The 27,261-nt window shown below is 35.7% G+C and overlaps 2 protein-coding genes and 2 long non-coding RNA genes across 4 annotated transcripts; 3 read left to right on the top strand and 1 right to left on the bottom strand.

The window, feature by feature from the left end:
• The first annotated feature begins 2,730 nt into the window (after positions 1-2,730).
• Positions 2,731-3,244, top strand: LOC128384210 (uncharacterized). Its single transcript, XR_008324085.1, has 3 exons — positions 2,731-2,771; positions 2,875-2,928; positions 3,099-3,244. It is a non-coding gene; the product is annotated as an uncharacterized LOC128384210 (long non-coding RNA).
• A 9,349-nt stretch (positions 3,245-12,593) lies between these two features.
• On the top strand, positions 12,594-13,016 carry LOC128384217 (uncharacterized). Its single transcript, XR_008324091.1, has 3 exons — positions 12,594-12,612; positions 12,716-12,769; positions 12,940-13,016. It is a non-coding gene; the product is annotated as an uncharacterized LOC128384217 (long non-coding RNA).
• A 96-nt stretch (positions 13,017-13,112) lies between these two features.
• On the top strand, positions 13,113-17,312 carry LOC128384150 (uncharacterized). The gene is made up of 7 exons (XM_053343739.1): positions 13,113-13,197; positions 13,628-13,873; positions 14,028-14,174; positions 14,292-14,357; positions 14,694-14,771; positions 16,084-16,169; positions 17,130-17,312. Exons 2-7 carry the CDS (start codon positions 13,666-13,668, stop codon positions 17,151-17,153), a joined length of 609 nt encoding a protein of 202 aa, XP_053199714.1. The 5' UTR covers positions 13,113-13,197; positions 13,628-13,665; the 3' UTR covers positions 17,154-17,312.
• A 1,904-nt stretch (positions 17,313-19,216) lies between these two features.
• LOC128383605 (butyrophilin subfamily 3 member A2-like) lies at positions 19,217-26,841 on the bottom strand. Its single transcript, XM_053343201.1, has 8 exons — positions 26,812-26,841; positions 25,830-25,944; positions 25,263-25,604; positions 24,240-24,527; positions 24,036-24,155; positions 23,063-23,374; positions 19,614-19,723; positions 19,217-19,387 (listed from the first exon to the last, which is right to left on the bottom strand). The coding sequence occupies exons 2-8, from the start codon at positions 25,936-25,938 to the stop codon at positions 19,217-19,219; spliced, it is 1,452 nt and encodes a 483-aa protein (XP_053199176.1). The 5' UTR covers positions 25,939-25,944; positions 26,812-26,841.
• Positions 26,842-27,261: the final 420 nt, after the last annotated feature.

Below are 27,261 nucleotides of genomic sequence, written 5' to 3'. Positions count from 1 at the left end.
GTTACTGTGCATGTATTGTGACTTTATCTTTAACTTATAATATTCAATAAGTTATAGTAATCATTATGCCGATTGTATCCAAGCACCATCCATAGCTGTCATGTCGCTAGCGTAAATGCTAACTTCAGAAGAAAAGTGAACGTCTATCTCTGTAATTAATAAAATGGCTGCAAAGTGGTCATGTTGCTTTTAAATTGAGCGATAATATGGACTGTATGTATCCTCGATCGCTGATCCTAGATAACATTGTCCTCGTACAGTTAAAAAGCTAAGCTATCTTAGCGAGCTACGCTAATGCTAACGCTAATGCCAACGCTAATACTAACGCTAATGCTAATGCTAACGGTTATGTATACACTTCATCGATAATTTCACGTCCTGTTTATTTAAAGCTAACATTTCCACGAAATAAACCGGTACATAAATACTTGCTTTATAACTTCTGAGTGTTTATGAAGCGCTTGAATGAACTTGCTGTGGTGCTGCGTGAATGTGTGTATTAGTATATTAACTTATAAAGTAGCCTAATGGTAGAAGTTCTGACAGCATAGGAATGACTGCATATAATGCTGCACTATGTAAATAAACTATAATGTTACACTTTACGAACATCAATTGGGTACAATTCAGCATTCAAAGATTAGATAAATGTAGATAAATGTGCTTACCTGATATGGATTCAGAAATGAGATGTGCAGTGCAGAAACGTTGGTCTAAACATGATGGTCTCCCGGTCAACTATAAATCAATGACTTTTCAATCATCTTTCCCGGTCAACTATAAATCAATGACTTTTCAATCATCTTTCCCGGTCAACTATAAATCAATGTTATTTCAATGTCACTGTTTTCAACGTTGGGTTTCATCGCTATTGTAACAGTGATTCAACATTGATTTAGCATTGAGATTTCAATATCAACCATTCTGATGATTCAGATGGAAAATCAACATTGTTTCAATGACACTTTGCTATCTGGGTACATACCTTCAAAGTCTTCCCTTTATCCACAACGATCATCTTATGACTCAGGACTTTCTGTACAGCTCGCCAAGTATCCATTCTTGTGAAATATGAAATCCGTTTCCATAAAACCGGAATATTTTCCTCAATATGTCCATGTATTTAGTCCATATAGCCTACGGTAAATAACAAACCATATACGGTCCGTTTACGTCATTTCCTGACCTGCGCGTCCATCTCAGAGTACACGTGACTAGATGTTTACGACCGTGAGCCTCTTCTGCTTCTGACGACACCACACACAAGCCAATCGGTGCTTAGGATTAGGCAGTACATGCAGAGACATTGCTGCTACTCCCACTGGCGTTACAATGTAATGTACCTCAGTGGTTTCAAGTCAGTTACAGCGAGGGTATGTTCGCTTCCTGTTTTCAAAATAAAAGCACCAACTCTATCGTTATGGTTTTCTTAATAATAAAAGGCAACGGGTGTTTTATTTTGTGAAAATGACCGGAAGTGCGTTACTCGCTACGGCTAACTTGAGTGGCTCCGAATTCGCAGGAACAAAACTTTAAGCAGATGTTATTTGGACAAATTAGCGTCACATTGTGGATCTAAAGGGCTACTTTCTCGCCTTAAAAGGTTAGACATGTGGATAAAGTGGTATATTTACAGAGTTAGAGCTAAAATAAAATCCGGCACCGGACCTGGCAACCCGACTGCTGGAATTACTTTTTGGTTGTTGCGACTACGATCTCGAGACATTAGATGGCGTTGTTCTGCTCATTCTACATATTCTACCTTTAATGCCAGGTGTAAATAGGGTATTTGTCTCTCATGTTATTTTGTTCGCTGAACTAACCTTTCGGTGTGTGACGAGATCTCGTGCCACAAGATCTAGCAAGCATCCAACCATAAATAAGTATCTTCAGCAACATGTAGTCCAAGGAGCCCTGCAACAGATGATATAGCCGCAATAGAGCCCTGATCTCAACATCATGGACTGAGTCTGGTAGTACATGAAGAAACAGAAGCAGCTGGGTGCCTGAAAGACTGTGGAGGTGCAGCAAGGAGAGCTGTTGCTATTTTAAAGGAATTCATGGAATTATTTTTCAAAGCATCCTTACCTAACTTTCAGTGCCTAAATCACAGTACTGAATTGTATGCATTAATGTACAGTCACTGACAGACACCATTCTGGCTGCATAATGAGGATGAAATATAAGTTGTAAGAGTTGTACATTTTATTTTATATTTTACATTAGTGTGCAGAGTCTCGGCAAGAAGCAAGGTTACATAAAAAGTAAAAAGGTCACACTTTATCAAAGGCTAAACAGTATTTTCAAAAAATTATATTATATCTTCCTTTTAATATCTCTTTTAATATTGCACTTTAGGAGAGACACATAAGTTATACAAATTCAATCAATAAAGACCAATATAAGATGACTTTTACGTCAATGTATAGGGGGAGCCCAAAATCCTACATTTCCCATAATGCAACCTAACATCTTATTTTGTCAGGTCTTCTCTGAATGTTAAATACTTAAAATTTGAATCCCATGTGCACAAAAAGTACAGCTGTGGGGGACGGTGGAGGGGGGGCATGAATAGTGTATGACTCTAAGACTGACCACTGTTATTTAAAGCCACTGTGACTTCGGCCCAAGCTATTACATCAACATAAAATACAAACTGCACAGGAAGAGGAAGTTCTAGATCACAATAGACTTGAGCTGTATTTCACTCTGATGCTCAGTCAGTCAGCAGCAAGACAGCATGGAGGTTACAGCGCTGTGCTTCAGACTGCGTAAGTACTGAGTCTGACGTTTCTTCTATTTTGAAGGTTTTATATATTCTCTCTTTCTTATCAACTTTGGCTGATGTAGAACTTTGTTAATTTGTCTATACAGTGGTGCTTGAATTTATTCTGCTGGAGATCCAAAACTGTAATGCTCAGCAGAGTGGTGAGTAATACACATAGATACAGTAAAATACTGTCTTTAACTCTTTTTTCATAAATAAACATCATCTCAAATTTAATGTTGATAGAGTTCTATCTATCACAGAAATAAGAATTGTTGAGCTATGGAGTTTCTCTTTTGACACTTACAGAAACAAATCTTCTCTGTTTCAGATGCAGCTTTACTTCATGTCACTCCAAATAGACAGCAGCACTTTGAATATGAGTCTGTCTCTTTTCATTGTAAAGGATTTGATAGTTTGAGAGGGCTCAGTAATAATAACATATTTACACCAGAATGTAATTTTAAGAAGACTGCAACTGGGTCCTTCTGCACCATTGAACAAGCCTATCATGGTCAAGACAATGGAGAATACTGGTGTGAGACTGACGGAGGAGTGAGAAGTAACAGTGTCAACATCACAGTAACTGGTATGTACAGTATATTATAGTTCTAAAACCATTACATATTGATTTTAAGGTTTCTTAATCGGTATACAGTAGTATCAGTATTTTCTTACAGAATCATGCAAAGCATAGGAAATGTTTACGACACGTTTTATTGTTTTTAAAGGTTTACATGGTTTTACATTTCTGTCTTGTGGGATGAGTAGATGAAATATTGTTGTTGTGGTGACAGTAACCAGGGTACCCTTCTTCAAATTTGATGACTACTAATAATTACACATCAGAAATCATGGTAAACAATCCAATAAACAATGTAAATAAATAAAACATCTCTATCAAGCATATTATGATTGCTGACAGAAACATGCTTTAAATTGAAGTAACAGTGGAATTGCATTCTACATAAAAAATCAAGTATGTCTAACATTTTTCTCAATATGTTGTTCAGCTGGTTCTGTGATACTGGATATTTCTGTTCATCCTGTGATGGAGGGAGACGATGTGACTCTACGCTGCAGAAACAAGAAAAACTTAAACAACCTCCGAGCTGATTTCTACAAAGATGGAGTCTTAATGCAGAGCAGTCCTGTAGCAGAGATGACCATTAACAATGTTTCCAAGTCTGACGAAGGACTCTACAGGTGCAACATCTCTGATGTGGGAACATCACCAAAGAGCTGGTTGGCTGTTAGAGGTGAGACATAAAAGTGCTACAAAACAAAATAAAGATGACTTTTTGTTTTGATTTTATTAGTTGTATTTATTTTAACATACACAATTTTGAATTAAGTCAGGCCGACTTAATTCAAAATTGTGTATGTTAAAATAAATGTTTAACCAATGCATACATAGTGTTACATGCAGCAAATAGTATTTCTGTAACCTCTCCAGCAGCTCATGAAGGGAACAATTCTGTCCTCCATCGTTCTTCCATCCCCATCCTCCTGTGGATTGCTGTCACCATCTTACTGGTGTCCATGGTGCTGCTGGTGGTGGGATTTTTTCATACTGGGAGACACAGTGATGCAGTATATACTGGTATTCTCCCAAACATATATACACACAAATAACACTTGACGAGAAGCACATGGCATCTTGTGACACTTTGGATTTCACGTTTATCTTAAAATAATGTTTCCCTTTTCCATTATTCAGTGGTGCTTTACACTTCCTCAAAGACACAAAGATCAGCAGCACGCTCAGCTGAGGACAATAAAATAGGTACGTATCAACATGTACCAAGACAATTTCATTATTAGTAATATTTAAAAAATGTTTCATAATGGTCAACAAATTATTTTTTGGGAATATTTTATGTCTTGTCAATCAATTAAAAAAATTATAGAAAAAACATTTTTTTCTCAAAATTCATATTAACATTATATATTTATGTGTAACGTTCTACCTGTATATGGAGGTTTTTAAGGGCAGTAAGGAAGTGTAATTAGAAATTCTATCATTGAAATATTAAAATGATTATTATGCATGTAATTATGTATTTATTTATTCATATATTTGTATATTATTCATTCATATTTTATTTTCTTATTTTTAAAAAATGAATAAATCTGTCAACTTTTGGGATCATGAATACAGCTTCATTAATGTCTGTGTCAGTCGGGGACGAAATCACTCCAATTGGTTCAATATATCTTCCATTGTAGCATACCAAATACAAGTCTGTTCTAAATTGTGACAGATTAAGTTGACAGATTTATTTATCTGCAGTAAATTACACCATGTATAAATGAATGTATATGAATAAATAAATAAATACAATTAGAAATACAAACATTTCCTTCTATTTTTCAGACTGAGATGACGCTGCAGATGATCAAAGCAAACGTATGCAGTCATGGTCACAAAGGAGAGACAAGGTAAATGTTTATTTGGTTTCATACTTGATGTGCTGCTTTTACATGCACATATACTGTGTGTTTTGCTCTCCGCATCTTAAATCGAGTGAACCAGAAAGTCTAAAAAAGAGCTGATTAGTTTCACTGTTCGTCTTTTTAAAAGTGGCAGTTGAGACGCCGTTACTAGTAAAGGTTGAGACGTGCTTCATGTGTACTCATACATATTAATTGCAACATCTCAGTGTGTCATAGATGGTGTTTAGTTTTAGACACTGCAGGTGCTGCTGAGAATTTGAGCCTTGAGACAAACCACAGCAGAAAACCACAGACTAAAAGCGATTAGGGTAGAAAGGCCCCCAGACCCCAACAATAGAAACGTTTGATGTGCTGCTTTCACAGATCTCTGTGTCTGTCTCACTGATGTTTCTGTTGAATCATCATTTCAACCCATTTACTGCACATTAATCCTGGATGAGACCTGTTTGTTTTCAGAATCTTTAAAATCCCTGAATTAATTTATTTTTGTACAACTTAAGGCATTTAAATATCATCTTTATGTGGTTTATGTGGTAACTACTTGATGAATTCCCACATGCAATGTCATATTTGTAAGAAAGTAATATACAACGGACATAATATAACTGTTGTTGCTTTACATGCAGACTTAAGTATGAATAGATTTATCGAGGTAAGACTTAAGGTATGTCTGGCCTCCAGCGTGAGTTCATGGCAACTCACCAATATCACTGATTCACCATCAGTATCCTCGCTGTGGGCATGACAGTGAATGGTGATGAAAGGTGCCAATTTCAGTATGATATCCTTAAACCATTGGTTGGCAGCTACTTCTTGAGTCCAATTCAAATTAAAAGCTAGTTTAAGGTAGTAGTAAATGCTATGCAGCCCAGTGCCAATCTTTGCCCTGGTGGTGGTTAATATTCAGGCTTAACTGTACCTTTGAAAAGTGTATTGATGCTCACTTGGTTGTAAAATCTTAGAAGTGAACATGATTCTTCAGAGCATGATGATCAACAATCCAAAATCCTGCAAATATTCAATTGAGCAGCATATATAAGACGATATGGCCAAAAGCTGAGGGAAGAGCTGAGTAAATGACCCTTGAATTGAGAGTATTATAAGATTGTTTTTTCTGTCTTCCAGATGACAAAGAGCAGAGACACCTGAAGTTGTAAAGAAGAAATGACAATACTGCTTTACTGTTTGAACCTTTTTTTCAGTTTTGAAGTCTTTTACATTTTAAGTTTCATTTGCAAATTTTTACGTCATTGTAAATAAGAAACAACATAAACATGTACTCCAATATCATCTGACATCAACAATAAACCTTTTACTTGTGTTTTTTTTGTAATAATTGAACATAATGAAATGTGCACTTTGATGATGTTTAGCCTGAATTTAAAGTGATAGTATTTTTTGTATAGGAAATGTTGTTAAATGCAGCAAAGTTTTTGTAGATACATTGATATGCTTTTTTGTATTGATATGCAGTCCATTTGGGTGATTCTTACGAAACCGTCAACTGAAAGATTTCTGACATATAATTTTTCAAAAGATGTCTATGAACAAATGTCCTTTTGAGACATTTGAATTAAAGTGTAAAGGTGTTGTAAATATTAGTTTTCCCACAATATTAGGCTTTTAAATACATATTTATTCATGTTTTTAAGGCTAAGTCCATCAGAAATTCACATTACCGCAATAGATCATTACATGAAATATGACAATGAAATATATTTTTTTATGCATTTTTTAAAATGGTTCATTAACATTAATACCAAGATCTACATAAAACAGTTTTTAAAGTTATTATTTAATATAACATATTTTTAGAATTTCTCTCATTTGTCTCATTACCGCATTATGATGAGTGATTTGCAACTTGTATTTTATAATATCTCAGTAAAAACTCACAACTTCAAACAGAAAAATGTGGCAGAGGTGAAGGAAGAACACTTGGAATAAACTAATTTTAAAAATGGAAATGAATACTTTTTTCTAACAGTTGATTTTTAAGAAATTAAACATTCATTTCAGTAATGAGACAGATTTTTCGGAAATGAGACTGACATTTCGGAAATGAGAATTAGAACAAAAACTGTGCTGAATCTTGTCCAAAATCCATTAAAGTCAGATATTTGTTTACATTTTGCACCATGCCTAAAGCCACATATTTTTTATACAGTTAAAGTACATTCTTATCCAATTCATAACCAAAAATATGCCCATTAACATACATTAACATTATGTCACAGTAATTTCATAGAACAAACAAACCAACATAAAACAGTGACACTGGTACCACCAAGTTTGGGAAATAGGGAAAGGCCTATCCTATAACTGTAACAGACTACGGCTTCATATTCTAAAAGCATTTTTCTTGCTGTGTTTATTCCAAATTTCTGGCAAGACACAGAAATGCCTGGCAGAAGATGTGATTGGTAGCGGGTCGGGGATGATGGCCTTGATATCATCTTGGAAGTACCACACTTTATCCCCCGGAAACTTCACAGTTGGAATGTAAAACTTGTTCTCTCCAATAACGGTCATCGTGTCAACTTCATATTGGCCATTTGAAATCTGGAGGAAGCATGAAAGAGTGCATTTTATTTTATTTTCTTTGCTGGTTTCAGATAATTGAAAACACATGCCTACTTTACACACCTGAGTGACAGTGCCTGGGAATAAATCTCCATCATACTGCACCAAGACCCATGTCCCCACTTCAATAGTGTCTTCGCTAACTTCCTTTTGTGCCACTTCAGTGGTGTCTCCACCAACTTTCTTTTGTGGCACGGTTTCCTTTTCCCTGAAGCTAAATTTTCTTAGACCGTAACATTCACAAGCTCCATCACAGAAACAGGAAAGCTCCCTGGTCTTCACCTCCCCTGGACTGGATGACATCAGCTAAGACAGAAGACATTGTTAGTTCACTTAAAATACTGTTTGAATTGCATACTCTTTAATTTCCTTTCTTTCTTTTCCTTTCTTCAATTTACCTGATGGATTTTCATTGTTCCAGGCAATGCCTTCAGGCTTGGTGGAACCAATTCATTGCTTCGATTTATATCATCCTCTGTTATTTTGAAGATGTGTACTGAGGACTGGGCATCGAGCTGCTGGTGCAATGTGTCCACATCTGGAATACTGGTTCCATAGGCAACAATACGGTCGGCCAGGTTTTTCAGGGCTCCTCCCACTCCATCAGGAGCACCTTTCCCATGTGACGCCTCACTGAAATTCCAAGTCACGTGTTGGAATCCCATCATGAATGGGACGGTTGATGCAAGATAGAAGTTGGTTTTATTTCTGTATTGGGAGGTTGGGCCGTCTGACAAGAAGTGGACGACTGTCACCTCAGGACATTCTCTCCTCATCTTTTTTAGGACTGGCTCTAAGTGAGCCCATGTTGCAGTAGCGTCATGTCTGAGACAAGATGATATGGTGCAAAAGCATTCCACTCTCCCACGACTCAAATACTTCACACCCGTGTGCATGGAGATTTGTTGGTGGCCCCCAGAATAGTGTGTATCCTTCACTTCTCTACTGTATTTACAGCTGTAGTTTTCACTGTAGTCAATATGAATGACTGTTTCATTATTTGCCAGGTTCTTCTTTAGTGTGTTCATTTTTGCAAATTGGTGTCCTATGTTATAAATGTGTATTCTGAAGCTGGGTAGGTCTTGACAGACAAGTTGAACTAATTTCTCACTGCTACCGCACCTTTTGTCAAGGACTGTGGTCCTCATCTCAACATCGGATACAGAGCCATCTTTATTTTTTCTTCTAATTGGAGTGGTCCTAGTCATCCATTCCTCCCAATTCACTATATTCTGCTTTGTGGAGGGGTCAAGATTTGTGTCAAGTGTTTTGTTCTTGCAGGCCATGCACTGCCCATACATACACAGTTTGTTGCTTTGATCACAAACAGTACTAGCCACTACCTCTGTAGGAGATGATGTGGTAATGATGCCAAGCTGGTGAAGCCTCTTGATTTTAAAGCTGAAATTTTCATGCACTTTGCAGGCACAGGTTTCTCTTTGGGAAGCCTTTGGTGTTGTGATCCAAAAAGGACGCAGTTTACAAAACTGTGAGAATGAGATCTTCTGGTTTGGATTTTCAAGAAGAAATTTTTGATGGAGATGGGCCATTGTGTTTGTAAGGGCCCTTTTCCTATATATCTGTCCCTTTTTGCGAATCTCACCAGATTTCCCATTGATCATAGTGGAATTGTCGTCATTATGAAGAAACCTCTTGACCATGGTTTCCGTTTGCTTTCTTACATTGTTTTGTAAGGGCACTCTTCTTTGAACTTTCTGCTTTACCACAGTGACTGTTTGCTGCTCCCTCCTTTTGTTTCCATTCTTCATTCTTTGCATTTTCCTTCTTAAATTGCTGAAATCCAGATTCTTTTTCTTCAGCTTAATCTCTGTCTCTCTCAGTTTTGCACGCAATGTAGCCATTGTGCTTCGTCTCACTGATTTGGGGGTGGATGCCAAACGAGGAGGTGGGAGGTCCAGGCCTCTTGTTGGTCTAGGAGTTGAGTCAATTATAGGCCTGGAGGGTTCTTGTTCTTCAAAAGTAGGTGGAGTTTCAGAAACAGGCCTGGATGGTTCTGGTTCTTCAAAAGAGGGGGGGGTTAGATTGAGTACTGCTTTCAAACGCTTCTTTACTGCGTAGTACTTGCAAGAGTTCTCTCTCCATTTCCTCTTCTGTCTTGAATGCTCTATTGCATTCATCACTGCGGCAGATTTAATCTGTCCACTTTGTTTCCTTTTTTGATACCTAATGATTAAAACAACAAAACATAATTATTTGATATTATTCTGTAAACACATGTGCAACTTGTTGACATGTAAAGGATAATGGTCGACACACCGTTCGACTATTCATAGTTAATACATGTTCGAGGTGGTAATGCAGCCATGACACGTAGCGAAGTGTATTTAACTATGGATAGTCAAACGCCGTGAAGTCCATTATCCTGCGTATACTAGCAAATTTTACAGAATGAGGTTATTTCTTACAGTAAATTGCTGATTTTCTAAAACTATTTGTTGACTGAGAACACCACCTAAACCATTTAACCCTTATCCATCACCTCTCTCTTTCCTTCCTTCTGTATTCCTCTAAACGTTCTGGGTTGCTGTATATCTTTTCTCTGTGCTTCCTCAAACTGTCCTTTGCTGCAGCTTTCTTTTGTGCAGTTTTTGCCAACCTGGTCAATGTGAACGCAATCATGGAAAAAACACAGTTAAGGAACATCATAGTAATCAATCTCTAAACTGTGAACATGCACTTTCCATGACTCCAATAATGTGACATTTTAAGTCTATGGCAGTAATCTACACGTGATGAAGGCCACTCATTATGATATGACACTAGCAACTTTCATGAGATTTAGTGGGGGAAGACAGGTAACACTAGGGTTATGATGAATGTATCGACCTCATTAAGTACAATTTTGTCATAATCTGTAAGTGTTTGCTATCATTTCAAACCCGATAGTGTCATTTTTAGTGTTTGGATTTGTAATGAAAATAACGTAATATCAGACCATGCTGCTGGCAGTTACTGTCCAGTTGCTAATGATAATATTGCATCATTATTCCTCCAAAACATGTCTTATTAAAAAGTAATTAATGTCATGAACAACATTGAACAATGCAAATTCCTTTTATATTGTCATTACCGAAATTGAAATTATCATCACCGAAATAGGCTTTAACTATTGCGGTAATGATAAAGTGCATTGCGGTAATGAGATGACCTAGCACAAAAATGCTAATTTTAGATTTAGCTAGTATGACCTAGCTAAAAAATGACCTTCATGACATTGTGTGTTTTATTACCTTATTACTAAACAAATTTGAATAAAGAAAATAGTTTTCATAACAAAACTGTTTCTAATTTCGGTAATGAGAATCATTAGTGTTGTGTTTAGACAGTTTTGAGACAAATCATGGAATTTCAACACAATGAAAAAAGGAGAGATGCTTACCTTGACGCCATCTTTGATCTTCAGTTATTACTGATGCATGATGGGAAATTCCATTTCATTCTGAAATTCCTATTGTTTTTTATTGCAGTGCTCAAAAGTATTGCGGTAATGAAAAATATGACTGACGACAAAACATTTTTTTTAAATAATATGGCCATTATAATGTTAATATTATTGAAACACACATTTTGATGAAGCATTGGACATAAAACAATATATTTAAAATTTTATTTTATTTTACAGTAAAAGATAAAGATTTTCTTAATGATCAAAGACCTGAGATTTGAGCCAGGACACTTTGCGGTAATGATAATTTACTCATAAAATGCATAAAAAATCCAAAATAACAATAAAATATGGAGAAATTACCTTTTGTGCAAGATAAAACACATGTACCTATATTAATAAATAGTGTAATTAGTGGGATTCATGGCATATTTGACCATCAAATCCTTAGTACCATAAGGTTTTGTGGTTTCGCGAGAATCACCCATTTAGTTCCATCCATGTTAATATTTTTGGAGTGGATTGGAGTATTTCTTTAATTTGTTAATATGTTTTATTTATTTACCAGTAGTTATTGTGGCTGCAATTAAATTACATAGTTATTACTTCCATAATGTACAATGCCTGAGTTTCACCACAAGAGAGAGTTTATGGTTTGTGATTGCCACCTTTCGGGAGAAACCAGTACATTGTTGTGCAGGACTGATAAAACCAAGACAGAAGTTTCAGATAACACAGTAAAGGCAACACACAAGTCTAAAGCACACTGAGTGTTTCATTCAACTGTGCTACACTGGGTTGAACCTAGTGGCATGCACAGACTTCTTGAAGGGCAGGGGCGAAAAGAAAAAAAAGGGCACAGAGAGCATGTTCTCGCGCGCGTTCTGGCTCTCGAGAGGGCACCTTAGTGTGCAGAGACTCGGCAAGAAGCAAGGTTACATAAAAAGTAAAAAGGGCATACTTTGTGCAGGACAAAGGCTAAACAGTATTTTCAAAAGCTACATTATATCTTACAAGATTTTAATATTGCACTTTAGTAGACACACATAAAGTTATACAAATCCAATCAATAAAGACCAATATAAGATGACTTTTAGGTCAACGTATAGGGGAAGCGCCAAAATCCTACATTTCCCATAATGCAACCTAACATCTTAGGTTGCATTATGGGAAATGTAGGTCTTCTCCGAATGTTAGGGGTGGGGGGTGCATGGATAGTGTATGACTCTGAGACTGACCACTGTTATTTATGACTTTGGCCCAGCTTTCGCATCGGCATCAAGTACAAACTGCACAGGAAGAGGAAGTTCTAGATCACAATAGAGCTGTATTTCACTCTGATGCTCAGTCAGTCAGCAGCAAGACAGCATGGAGGTTACAGCGCTGTGCTTCAGACTGCGTAAGTACTGAGTCTGACGTTTCTTCTATTTTGAAGGTTTTGCATATTCTCTATTTTTTGTCAACTTTGGCTGATGTAGAACTTTGTTAATTTGTTTATACAGTGGTGCTTGAATTCATTCTGCTGGAGATCCAAAACTGTAATACTCAGCAGAGTGGTGAGTAATACACATAGATACAGTAAAATACTGTCTTTAACTCTTTTTTCATAAATAAACATCATCTCAAATTTAATGGTGATAGAGTTCTATCTATCACAGAAATAAGAATTGTTGAGCTATGGAGTTTCTCTTTTGACACTTATAGAAAAAAATCTCCTCTGTTTCAGATGCAGCTTTACTTCATGTCACTCCAAATAGACAGCAGCACTTTGAATATGAGTCTGTCTCTTTTCATTGTAATGGATTTGATAGTTTGAGAGGGCTCGGTAATAATAGAACATTTACACCAGAATGTAATTTTAAGAAGACAGCAACTGGGTCCTTCTGCACCATTGATAAAGCCTATCATGGTCAAGACAATGGAGAATACTGGTGTGAGACTGACGGAGGAGTGAGAAGTAACAGTGTCAACATCACAGTAACTGGTATGTACAGTATATTATAGTTCTAAAACCATTACATAGTGATTTTAAGGTTTCTTAATCGGTATACAGTAGTATCAGTATTTTCTAACAGAATCATGCAATATATAGGAAACACGTTTTATTGTTTTTAAAGGTTTACGTGGTTTACATTTCTGTCTTGTGGGATTTGTAGATGAAATATTGTTGTTGTGGTGACAGTAACCAGGGTACTCTTTTTAAAATGTGATGACTACTAATAATTACACATCAGAAATCATGGTAAACAATCCAATAAACAATGTAAATAAATAAATCATTGGCTGAAATGCCTTTCTCTATCATGCATATCATGATTGCTGACAGAAACATGCTTTAAATTGAAGTAACAGTGGAATTGCATTCTACATAAAAAATAAAGTATGTCTAACATTTTTCTCAATATGTTGTTCAGCTGGTTCTGTGATACTGGAGATTTCTGTTCATCCTGTGATGGAGGGAGACGATGTGACTCTACGCTGCAGAAACAAGGACAACTTAAACAACCTCCGAGCTGATTTCTACAAAGATGGAGTCTTCATGCAGAGCAGTCCTGTAGCAGAGATCACCATGAACAATGTTTCCAAGCCTGATGAAGGACTCTACAAGTGCAGCATCTCTGGTTTGGGGGCATCGCCAGAGAGCTGGTTGGCTGTCGGAGGTGAGACATAAGAGTGTTACAAAACAAAATAAAGATGACATTTTGTTAGTTGTATGGCCAGACTTAATTCAAAATTGTTTATGTTAAAATACATGTTTAACCAATGCATACATAGTGTTACATGCAGCAAATAGTATTTCTGTAACCTCTCCAGCAGCTCATGAAGGGAACAATTCTGTCCTCCATTACTCCTCTGCCCTCATCCTCCTGTGGATTGCTGTTACCATCTTACTGGTGTCCGTTGTGCTGCTGGTGGTGGGATTTCTTTATACTGGGAGACACAGAGATGTAGTACATAGAGGTATTCTCCCAAACATATATACACACAAATAACACTTGACGAGAAGCACATGGCATCTTTTGACACTTTGGATTTCACATTTATCTAAAAATAATGTTTCCCTTTTCCATTATTCAGTGGTGCTTTACTTTTCCTCAAAGACACAAAGATCAGCAGCACGCTCAGCTGAGGACAATAAAATAGGTACGTATCAATTTTTGAATATTTTGTCTTACTGTGAAGACCAGTAAAATTAAAGAAAATACATTTTTATCTCAAAATTAATGTTAATATTATATATTTATGTGTAACGGTCTACCTGTGTATGGAGGTTTTTAAGGGCAGGAACTAATGTAATTAGAAATTCTATCATTACAATAATATTAAAATGATTATTATTCATGTAATTATGTATGTATTTATTTATATATTTGTATAGTATTCATTCATATTTTATTTACTTATTTAAAACAATGAATAAATCTGTCAACTTTTGGGATCATGAATACAGCTTCATTCATTTCTGCATCTATGTTTCAGACTCTGGGGATGACACTGCAGATGATCAAAGCAGTCCAACGTATGCAGTTGTGGTTAAAAAGCAGAGACAAAGCAAAGGTTTATTTGAATTCATACTTTAATTTTACTTGATGTGCTGCGTTTACATGCACATATACTGTGTGTTTTACTTTCAGCATCTTAAATCGAGTGAACCACAAAATCTGAAAAAAGAGCTGTTGAGTTTCACTGTTCGTCTTTTTGAAAGTGGCAGTTGAGACGTTGTTACTAGTAAAGGTTGAGACGTGCTTCATGTGTACTCATACATATTAATTGCAACATCTCAGTGCGTCATTGATGGTGTTTAGTTTTAGACACTGCAGGTCCTGCTGAGAATTTGAGCCTTGAGACAAACCACAGCAGAAAACCACAGACTAAAAGGGAAAAGGGTAGAAAGGCCCCCAGACCCCAACAATAGAAATGTTTGATGTGCTACTTTCACAGATCTCTGTGTCTGTCTCACTGATGTTTCTGTTGAATCGTCATTTCAACCCATTTACTGCACATTAATCCTGGATGAGACCTGTTTGTTTTCAGAATCTTTAAAATCCCTGAATTAATTTATATGGGCACAATTAAGGCATTTAAATATCATCTTTATGTGGTTTATGTGGTAACTACTTGATGAATTCCCACATGCAATGTCATAATGTAAGAAGGTAATATAAGAAGGACATAATACAGCTGGTATTGCTTTACATGCAGACTTAAGTATGAATAGATGTAGATCCTTAACTCAGAAATCCTGTTTCCTTAGTTGATGTATTACTTAACGTATTGTTCTCTAATTAATGAATGCATGAGACACTTGTACACTCCAAGTAGTGCAAAAGGTCATACATAGGTTAATTGATTACATTCATGCATAATTCACTATCCGTTACCATAAAGTGTTAAGAGTGATTTCTACTGCTGCTGTTTAATGTCTGCAGTGTTAGTATGTGTTGAAAGGTCAACAGCAGTCTTAAACACTGCTAGCTTCATTTATTTAGACCTCACAACACAGAAGTGCTGGACAGAACTAACAAATTGAAAAAGATAAGACATACTTATTGTTACAGAGGCGAAATTTGACTCTGGCAATAATGCTACACACAGCTGCAACCAACTTAAATACAATATGTAACCAACAAATAGTTGAGTGGTAGGCCTACACAAAAAACACAATAATAAAATTCTATACAACCACAAAAACAAAAAAGTTGAACAGCATTCTTTAAAGCTAGTGGTAAAGCTAGTGATCAGTGGTGGGGCTAATAATTGAAAGTTTGTTCATAAAGGGGCAACCCAAATATATCATATTTTGGATTACCAGATATCTTATGTCTTAAAATGCTGTTCTCAATAACAATTGCACTTGTTTCCTTTGCAGAACCAAGATCATCCAGTTCCACAGTGACAAAGAACCCCACAGATCCACGTTTAACAGAAGAGGAGGCTATTTATTCAACTATCGAGGTAAGATTGAAGGTACTTCTGGCCTCCAGCAACATGGCAACTCCCCAATATCACTGAATCAGTGGCAGTATTATAGTTGCATTATTCAAGTTCACCATCAGTATCCTCGCCCTGTTGTGGGCTTGACAGTAAATGGTGATGAAAGGTGCCAAGTTCAGTGTAATTACTGCACAATAGCCTTCAATGCTATCATTTTTATTATTATTACTTCTATTATATTATTCAGGTTTTTCTCTATAAACGCCAAAGTGACGGCATTACCTTGTTGGTCGGCTGAGTGATATCCTTAAACCATTGGTTGGCGGCCACTTTTTGAGTCCAATTCAAATGATCAAATTGTCTTTTATGTGTTTATTTTTTTTGCTGAATCATATAATTTTGATGTGGCACAGTAGTAAATGCTATGCAGCCCAATGCCAATCTTTGCCCTGGTGGTGGTTAATATTCAGGCCCTTTTAAAAGTGTATTGATGCTCACTTGGTTGTAAAATCTTAAAAGTGAACATGAATCTTCAGAGCTTGATGATCAAAAATCCAAAATCCTGCATATATTCAATTGAGTAGCATATATAACACAATTCATTTCCTCTACAGCTCTAATAACAAGTCACTTTTGTTAAAAACTCTGGCTTAGCCCCTTGCCCCAAACCCTTTGGTGGACCTGACCTGAACTACTTTGAAAAGTTATTGTATCTCTACATTTTGATTGATTGATCTTGTCTTGTCTTTGTCCCTGAGCTCGGATTCCAACACCTCATCAGAACAATACTACAACAGATATAACACACAACAATCAAACATAACACATTACATGAGCCAAGAAAAAAGTTCTGTGAAGAAGCCTGAACAATGTCCATTCACTGAGGAATACCAAGACCATATGGCCAAAAGCTCAGGGAAGAGTAAATGACCCTTGAGTTGAGAGTATTTTATAACAAATATTGTATTTTCTGTCTTCCAGGTGACAAAGAGCAGAAACACCTGAAGTTGTGAAGAAGAAATGACAATTACTGCTTCACTGCTTGAACCTTTTTACAGTTTAAGTTTCATATGCAAACTTTTACCTCGTTGTAAATAAGAAGCAACATAAACATGTACTCCAAACCTTTTACTTTTTTACGTTTTTTATGTAATAATTGAATATAATGCCCACAGAAATGTGCGCTTTGATGATGTTTAGCCTGAATTTAAAACAATAGTATTTTTTCATATAGGAAATGTTGTTAAATGCAGCAAAGTTTATGTAGATACATTGATTTTTGCTTTTTTGTATTATATTTATGAATAGTGGAAGGTCAGACTCACAGTTTGTCATTTATTCGCAGCATCAGTGTCTATTTGTATTATTGTGAGACATTTTAAACCACCATCTGCTCAAACATGTAAAGACGCTGCAAACAAGAACAGAGCTGCAGCTTTTAAAGACATTCACTGTGGTCGACAAACATTTTACACCAGTTTAACCTTAAACAACCAAAATGAGTTTAAGGACGTTCAGCAGCTCTCTTGACTGGCTGATTTATTTAAATAAAGTGATGTAATGATCTGTGCTGTTTATTTGTTCTGTTTCAACAATGAAGTCACCGGTTGTTTAACTACAAAGAAAGAACGAGTTCAGTTTCTTAATGAATAATAATATTAATTGTATTTGGATGTTCATTTTCTTCATGGCTGATTATCAAGAATTATTTTAGGCCACAGTGTGTGGACCTCTCCAGTGTGACTAAAAATCTAATGAAATTGAAGTTACACTTTAATGAAAGAAACAGATGATTAAAGAAATTAATATACACTTTTTTTTGTCTAGGGAAAAAAACAAATATGAACCTCTTGTTTCTTGTCTGTCTGAACTTCTTCCTGTAAATGTTTCATTATTATAATGTTGCGTTACTACATAAACTCCACCGTTGACTCCTAGAACAAAACATATTTAAATACATTTTTTCTAAATATCTGTAATTACTGTTTAAGTGCCCATCCTTCATTTGACTGTCTCCATGGGTTAATACTATAATGCCAATAGTGTAATAGTATTGTAGTACTTGAAGTTTGTAGTTGTAACAACCGTCTCAAGCAGGGACTCAAATGCAAAATCGTACACAGTTGTAGAACCGAAACAGTCCTTTAATTGAAGCCAAAAGTCAGTACACAAGAGATCCATAAGCGAAGGCAAAAGTACAAAATCGGCAGGCAAAAGGCAGCATCTAAGACACAAACTGGTCAAAAAAGCCACAAAAGGCTCACAAGGAATATACTAAATAATGCTGGAACACCTTCACAGGGGAACAAGACGAACTGGCACAGAGGAGAGAAAACAGACAGACTGTATATTCTACAGGGAGGGGAGACAATGAGACACAGGTGCAACACATTAGGGCGGAGCAGTGGTGGAGGAAGTACTGAGACACAAACATCCAAAATATAAATAGTCAGTATATTTATTATGCAGGTACAATTACCTTGCTTGGTTTAGCAACATGTATCATATAGACTTAATATGACGTTTTTTGACACTGACCAACAGAATAAAACCCATAGTTTTTTTATGTGAAATTAGATTACTACAAAGTGATCTAAATTAAATACAAACATAAAAATACATCACTGTAAATCTGAAAATGATATTACTGATATAGCACATTTAGTGTAGACAGAGATTAAATATGCTTCAAGATAAAAAGCAAGAAAAAAATTATGAACGTACTCTTTTACATCCTACCACTGTTAAAGTTTGCTGTTTAAAATTACAAATAGTTTTTCTTTTTCTTGCATTCTTGAATTTTTCTTTTAGTATGTTAGTTAGTACGTTTTTTAATTTTTACATCAATTTTAACAATTTCAAATTCAAATCTCTTTAACATTTATATATTCTGATTGCTTTTGCTTCTGGCTGTCATCCTTCCTTTTCATTTGAGCCATCTGAATCTCTAGTAGCTCCAACAATGTCTTGATGTTCAGCAGTTGTCTTTCACATATTTTAGTCTCTGGTTTGTCAAATTTCTGATGTTTCTCTGTTATCTCCTCTGTTAGCTTCTTCTTGTTCTCTTCTCACTCTGCCTTTACCTGCTCTAGTTCCCCTTTGAGTTGATCTTTTTGGTCCTCTGGTTCCCTCTTCTGATGCTTCAGGGTGGTAACCACCAAGCGGATCCCATCCCGTTCTGCGTCGTTCTTTTGTACTTTGAAGAGACTCGATTTTCCTCTGCCAGTCAGCGTTGTTACCTTATTTGTGAAGAAAACATGTGACAATGAACAACATAGAAGCAAACTCATTGTAGTTTATACGTCTTGGATGTATTGAATGTTGGTGAATATTGAATATGTTGTCAATTTGTCTGTTTACACACAACATTAAAATTCATACAATAAGATTTTACGCTTGGTTGTGTCAGTGAGCTGCTGACTGAGCTGACTTACGTTTAGATTTGTACCAGACAGCAACAGCTACCGCAAGGCCAACAGCCAGTCCAGCCAAGCCACAAGCCAAAGCCATCGGCATACAAGAGGAAACATCGAAACTGGATTGGCCTGATTTAGCTTCCAAAGAGGAGGGGACATCTAAAAGTGAGAAAGAGAAGAAACTACTAAATCAACATTATTGTTATTGTTATTATTATGGTTTATTCAATAGGGACAGATACAACATACACAGACAGGCTAAAACAACTGTCTGAATTAGAGTGTTTATAGCTAATGCTAATTTATAACACCTGTCACCAAATAAAAATAAATACATTGAGACACTTACTGTTCATCAGCTCATCCATCACTGTATTTATTCTGGAGTTCTGAAAGCCAGACACAAAATGTACATCTTTTAGAAAACTATAATGTAAAAGTCTGTATAATCACAATTATATGAGAATGCATCCATTTGTGGTGACGGACCTGCTTTTAACTAACAAATAGGCAATGGTAATTGTTTTGTAAACATAACTTCAACTTGAAAACTTAAAAAGACAAGAGTTAAGCTTTCTTAAAACTCACCTGTTGTGTGTCAGCGAGTCATCTCACCTGAGAGTTCAGTAAAATCTGCAGGGACAAAGTCCACCAATAAAATATTTTTAATGTTTATATTGTGCATCCTTTTTTCATGTGTTGGATTTTTACATTGCAAGAATAAATATATGTACAATGCTCTTTATAATCACATTATGATTATATTATATGTATGTGTATTGCATGTCTAGTCTATATATATTATCAATAATGAAGTGAAGATCTAATAGCACGTTGTTTATTTAAGTTTCAGAATGAGTTGTTATGAGTTCAACTTGACCTTTGAATGTTTATCATGAGCAGCAAAGTAGGTGAGTGGGAGTGGCAGAGATGTAAAATACCAAACTGTAGCCTAACCCTAACCGTAACTGTAGCTGTGTTTATTGTGCCAATAAAAGAATGTGAGCAGTAACATCGTACAGGTCTCACTCCCAGCTTATCAAGATATGGATGATTGACAGGACGCTTAGGTGTGTCCTTGTTAACTCAACATTATGACCACCAGTTTTAATTATTTGTACTGTGTTTCTGAAAAAAGTAATGTTTTTCATTCAGGTTGCTTCATCAGCCATGACCTGAATCTGAAGAAAAATACTTGTGATTTATATCCTGTGAGTGTAAAATGTGGCTGAGGATTCTTTTTCTTTTCTTAAACAATGAATCATAGTGCCAATAGAGTAAGTCAATTGTGTGTGTGTGTGTGTGTGTGTGTGTGTGTGTGTGTGTGTGTGTCATCTTGTACCATGGATATATGAACAGCGTTAAAACAGGATGATCAAACTGGAAGTTACATTTCACATCCCTCATTTAATCCCTGCACTTGAACTGAACTTTACATTTTGCATTGCATTCAACTTCCACTGTTACACACACATACACTTTGTATAATTCAAACACTTCATTTTTTTGTCCATAGTACAGTTCATATTCCCTTTGCACAGTCAATATTTCATTTTAGATTTTATATTCCATTTAAAACTATTACTAATGTGTAAATTGATTTGAAAATCTAACTGTAATTAGAGACATACTTTCTTTACGTCATTGAGTGAGACAAAATATTTTCACTCTTTATATATATTTATTATAATTAATTAATTAATAATTATAATAATTTTGCTGATTTGTGTAGTCTACCTATTTAATTATGTGCCTAAACTCTGCTACAATGTATTAGTGTACTGTAACTCTATTCCTATGTAGTCTATTTATTCTGTGCTATTACATTTAAACTTTTACTTATATTTACAATATTTCATAATAGTTTTTACTTAATGTTTGTTTTCCTCTTTATTGTTCTTAACGCGTTGTGTAAAGCACATTGTGTATGAGATGTGCTCTATAAATCAGCTTGCCTTGCCCTAAAAATTAAAGCTACAGGCAGCAGAGGGCAGAGTGGGAGTACTTTCAGATGTTCAGATGCAGATGTGCTGAGAAAGAAGAGGAAAAAAACGATAATTTCAGCGAGCTGAGCCTTTGAGGATGGAGGTTCAATTCTAGCCAAATGTCTCCAGAACTCTTCTAATATAATCAAGGCAGAGATTTCTCTTTAGACTCCACAACAATCACCAACAGTCTTTAGTTCTGTAGTCTGTGAGCTCACGAAAAATGTAACCATAGCTGTACAAAATTAGAAAACTGATATGAGTAAACTGTGTAGACTGTTATTATAATTAGCTAATGTGGTTATAAGTACATTCATTTACATAATTTACCAGTAAAGAAGTCAATGTTGGTGGAGTTCCATATTTTATTAAAATATCACGAATATCGATATTGGATGTTGACAGCTTGGCCTTTTTTTAAATAATGCTTTCAAAACCAGTGAAGCAGTTCAAGCTTCTCATAGATATATAGAATATAGAATATATAAAATCAGACCTGCTGCAGCATCAACACCAGAAATACTTCAAACAGGAAGAGGAGGTTCTGACCTACATTGTGTTTTAGTTGTATGTCAATCTGACAGTCCGCAGTCAGACAGACTGTTGAGTGGGTTTTATCAATTTTTCACCCTCAATACAGAACTTGGCCTCATTTTTGTCACCTTTGCCCTTCCTGGATAATGAAATTAGATGTTGTGATATTTAGTGATAATTTGTTCAGTTGGAACCTCAATTTCAATTACTGTTAATTAAAAAACGTTCTTTAATTTTGTAATACTATTGCTATTATGATGCAGCTAGTTGGGGTTAAGCAATATGTGGACATCTGTTATTTGATAATATTCATTTTAACTTATTTTAAGCAAGGAAGAAGAGGATGGCTAGCTGCATTGGTGTAAATAATGTACATTTTGAAATATGCACTGTTTTATGGAGAAGGAAATATGTCAGTGCTTTGTTAGGTTTAAAGGACACAGTTTATTTTGGTGAGAAACACTAAATGTAAACAGAGCTGTTACGTGTTTAAAAAAAAACACACAGTGAACTTAAGTTTCATTGTTCTACAGCAAAGGATTTATTTATAATCAACTGTTGAGTGTTTCACACAATAGCCAAATACATGAAGAAGCACACAATTCACAAGAGGTCAATAAAAAGGGGAAAAAGAGGAGACATAAAGCAATGAACAGAGCAGCGAAAATGTCCAATGAGACACTACAACCATCAGCCAAGGAATATAAAAATTATATTGTTATAATATATATTATACAGTATCCTCAAAAACAGACATCACTACTGTATTCAAAACCTGTATGAAAAATGAAAAACAGGCCCTCACTTTATTATATACACTTAAATGTTGGGATTGAAGTTTAAGAGTATATTCATCAAGCAAAAACATACAGAGCTCAGCTCCATCTGACTTTCTTCTTTCTTCTCTCCGTGTGGCTTTTCTCTTCCTTTTACTCTTCTGTTGTTTTAATTACTGTCTCTGTCTTATCTAATAGTTTACATGTGTTCATTTCAAGTTTATCAAGTTCTTTCACTCTTTCATTTAGGTTCCATTTGTACCCTGATATTATGTCTTTTAGCTTCAAGTATTCTGGTGCACTAATGAAACTCTTATCCTCCTTCTCTGTTATTTCTTTCTCCACTGAATTAAACAGATTTTCTTTCTCCTCCACCAGTTTCTCTATCTTGTTCTTATGAGATGTGAGTTCATCTCTCTGGTTCTTCAGTTGCTGCTCCTGTTCCTTCAGTGTATCAACCATGTTGATATATCCTATAAGCTGCTGTCCTTCTCTTTGTGTGATCATCTTGTTTTCTGTAAACAAACAGAGAGAGGAAACTGTTGAATTACAAGTGTTTGATTTATGCAGCTTTGCTTTTGCAGACAGTGGTGTTGATATTGAACAGTACAGAAACACACAGCTGAAACATGACAGTGACATTAAAACACTAATCACATCTTTTCCAGCACACACATACAAAATAGAAAGCTTTCAATTACAAACCCTTTAAAACATGGGTTTGCTTTTTATTCCTACTTTGCAGGAATCGACTGAAGAGATGTAATATTATCTTTAATCTTTATACACTTCTCTTCTCCTGTGCTTATGATTGAGCTCTTTTAAAGCACTTTACATTTTAATCTTTCATTTGCACTCTATGTCCTTTTAATGATTTTAAAGCTAATTTATAATTTTATGCTGCAATCTTATATTTAATGCTCTATTCTAGCATTTTATTTCTCTCTTTCTATTTTTCTGTACTTTGTTTTTGTAATTAGTGTGTGTGTGTGTGTGTGGGGGGGGGGGGGTAATTGTATGTTTTAATGTTTCTCAAATTACATGTTTTTCTGTTTTATGTAAAGCACATTGAGTTGCCATTGTGTATGAAATGCACTATATAAATAAAACTGCCTTGCCTTGCCTTTCAGTTTAGAAAAGTAAACAGATGATAGAAGAAATAAACGTGTGACTTACTGGTTTCATTTTGCCTCCATTTCCACACAACAAAGACAACTGCAAGAACACACAAGAAGCAAGCAGCCAAGCTGACAGTGATACGAGCAGCAGAATTACTTGGAGCAATGAAGAAATCACCTGAAAAAAAAAAGAAAATTCATATTAAATTTAACCTGAGGTCTGAAACGGTGATCATTTCATAATCTTATTAATGATTTCTACCTGGAACAATGATGTTTGTCTCTCTTGTCTGGTTGATGTTGTTCTGTTGGACTCTACAGGTAAAGTTGTTGTTATGCCTCTTCTCCACAGTCACTCTGCTGCTGACAGTATAGAGGCCATCAGGACCTCTGACTGTCTCTGTGGGTTCAGCAGAGAGGAGGTTTCCTTCACTGTCCAGCCAGATCACCTCAGGCTCTGGATGCCAACCTTTAGACTCACACTGTAACACCACTCCACTGACAGATGTGTCGATCCCCGCAAAGCTGATGGCAGACGAGGAAGCAGCCCCTGATGATCAAAGAAAAACATTTTAAGAGTAGTTTAAGGACCAAATTCTTTTTTTGACTGCTGGCCTTTTCTGCCACAACCGTCACACTGTACTGACAAGCTCTGTGTAACAGATAGGATGTAAAATAGTTCACATACTACTTAAAAGTTAATTCAGGCCTATAGAATTACAAAAATGTACACAGTGTATCCTTGAGATCTAACAAATGTGTTGAATATACAGCACTGTGCAAAAGTCTAAGGCCACCATTAGATGTGTTATTTTAGCAATACTAAAATGACCACCTATCATTATTTCTCAGTCTTTTAACCAGTATGTAGTAATAAAAAACAGGGGAAAAATGGAAAAGAAAACACATACTTCTTTAGTGTGACCTCCCCTTACACTTGAGTAATAGCAGGAATTTGGCTCTTTTAAACCTAAATGGAATTAATCCTTAATTAATAATAATATTCAATAATAACAATTTTATGTACATATTTCCAGTTTTTCTGCTTGTATGATAGTGGCGGCTTTTTCACAGTACTGTATTTCCTATTTTAAGTACTTTATGTATTTAATTCCTTCTTTATTTACATCCTTTTTCACTAGCTTGTAGCTTGCATGAAAAACACAAAACAGGGACCAACTGGAGATGCTTCTGTAATACAGATCTGTGTACAGATTCATTTAAATGCAATAAAGATATGAAGCATGCAGTAGTTATGGGCAGTAAATCACTGTTGCAGACTTACCAACAACAAGCTGAACAAAAGAGTCTTTATCCAGATCTGGAAGGTAGCATCTGTATTTTCCATTATCAGAGAGATTCACTTTGGAGATATTTAATGAAACGTCTCCATGTTTCAGTCTCTCGATGGACAGTGATGTTCTTCCTTTGTAGGATGGATGTTGATTATCCTGGAGGTCTTTACCTTCATGCCACACATGGACAAACCTGGGGTTCAGGTCAGGTCTCGCCCACTCCAAAGTCATACTAACAGCATCCGTAGCTGGCTTCAGATTGCATGGCAAAATGACGTCATCACCAACTGTTACTATTACTGGCTTAGATGGACCGACTACCTGAGACTGACCTGGATAGAGACATAATGTGGTCAGGGTAACACCTTTCTGAAGTATTTCATATCTGTAAGGTTGAATATTCACCACAACAAGTGTAGAAAACATCTTCAAATGTCCCAGATTTAGTGTCAATGCCTCAATGTACAGATGCACTGTACACTTCAGGTATTTCATTAAACTCTTTTACCTTTTAAACACACACCAGATTATTTCTGTTGTGTTTGTGTGTCAGTTACCTTTACAGCAGTCTGTCAGGAGAAGCAGGACAACAGCATGATGGAAAACTGAAACACTGAAGGCTGAGAGTCCACATTTAGACAGCATCTCCTTCAGGTGAAACATCATTGGGGTCTGTAAAATAATGTAACACCTTAAATCATAAAGACAATAGCAACTAGACTGAATGTACAAGTGGGAACAATTGGTTTGGTCTGGTCCGGGATTTGCATGGAAGGAACCGACTTCCTGATAATCAAATGTGCAACAACTCTTGTCTAAATTAAAAACTCTGCAGTGCTTCATTGTTTCCTTTATTCAGATCGAGACATTGAATCACTGCACTGAAACTGTATTCTGTATTTGTTTTGTCTGTTTATATCTAATTCTGCTTCACTTGAATTAATTCGATTTGATTTTTTACAAATATTTTTCTTTCATTGCTGCGTCTCCCCAACATGGCCGCCTGTAACCGTTGGTGATTTATTTCAAAAGACACTCTGTGCTGCAATAAAGCAGGTAAAACATTAACAAGCTGCACAAAGGTTCCACTGTGAACTATCTCAGTACTTTCACACTGCATATGAACATAAAGCAACTGATTTGGTTTTAGGAATAGAAACTGCTGCTTTTTTTCCAATATAGAATTTAAAAAAAACAAAACAAACATCTACAATATGACAGAATTTACTTCTATCACTATTTCTTCAAAGAGAATTTTTTTTATGTTGGTAACATGACGTCATCATAGTCCAGAGAATTAAAAACGTGTCGACTGATTGTTATATACGTTTGTTATATGATAGAAAATATATCACTACAATACTGAATCTTAGCATATCGAACACATTAGGGAAACACATCGTAACAGCAGACCTGTATTTACCATAGACTATTATGAAATTATTATTAAAATACTTAAAATTATTAAAATAAAGTTGTGGAGAGCATTACTAAAGTCAAAAATTAAGAGATAAGAATTGAATAGTCAGAATCTCATACCTCTTGTGTTCCTCAACCACTGGCTCACCACACGGAAGAAGCTGCCTGTTCAAAGTCCTTTTTTGAAATACTGGTCATCTGTAATGACATAGAAGGGGTGTCAACCTTGTAATTCTCCTTCCGTCTGCTGCAGCAATAAAAGCCGTGTTTAGCCAAGTTCAAGTATTAGCAAGGCCCTTAACTCCTACAAACAGTTTACAGACAGTACAAACAGTTTACAGACAGTACAAACAGTTTACAGACAGTACAAACAATTTAAAGGAAAACCCAGCATAAAGTATCTTAGTTCCCTCATTGCTTGTAGCCTGTATGAAAGGTGCTATATGAATAAAGTTTGAGGGATTGATTGAGCTTTGAGCTGTTCATTGGCTTTCACACCATTTCAAAGTGTCAATAGTCAATAAAACTGTTTCTTTTCTTTTCTTTGGTTATTGAATTTCCAAAGTAGTA

Source organism: Scomber japonicus, chromosome 22 (genome assembly GCF_027409825.1).
Source record: "Scomber japonicus isolate fScoJap1 chromosome 22, fScoJap1.pri, whole genome shotgun sequence".
NCBI lineage: Eukaryota > Metazoa > Chordata > Actinopteri > Scombriformes > Scombridae > Scomber > Scomber japonicus.
Note: the sequence above shows the minus strand (reverse complement) of the source record. Positions and strands in the feature narration are given on the sequence as shown.

What these genes read in the sequence shown, in the direction of transcription:
- LOC128384150 (XM_053343739.1), top strand. Translation starts at nt 13,666, where the DNA reads ATGGAGGGAGACGATGTGACTCTACGCTGCAGAAACAAGGACAACTTA. An exon ending in GAGCTGGTTGGCTGTCGGAG is followed by an intron (nt 13,874 to 14,027) that starts GTGAGACATAAG and finishes TAACCTCTCCAG; the next exon opens with CAGCTCATGAAGGGAACAAT. An exon ending in CTATTTATTCAACTATCGAG is followed by an intron (nt 16,170 to 17,129) that starts GTAAGATTGAAG and finishes TCTGTCTTCCAG; the next exon opens with GTGACAAAGAGCAGAAACAC.
- LOC128383605 (XM_053343201.1), bottom strand. Translation starts at nt 25,938, where the DNA reads ATGATGTTTCACCTGAAGGAGATGCTGTCTAAATGTGGACTCTCAGCC. An exon ending in TTTTGTTCAGCTTGTTGTTG is followed by an intron (nt 24,528 to 25,262) that starts GTAAGTCTGCAA and finishes TTTGATCATCAG; the next exon opens with GGGCTGCTTCCTCGTCTGCC. An exon ending in ATGGAGGCAAAATGAAACCA is followed by an intron (nt 23,375 to 24,035) that starts GTAAGTCACACG and finishes GTTTGTTTACAG; the next exon opens with AAAACAAGATGATCACACAA.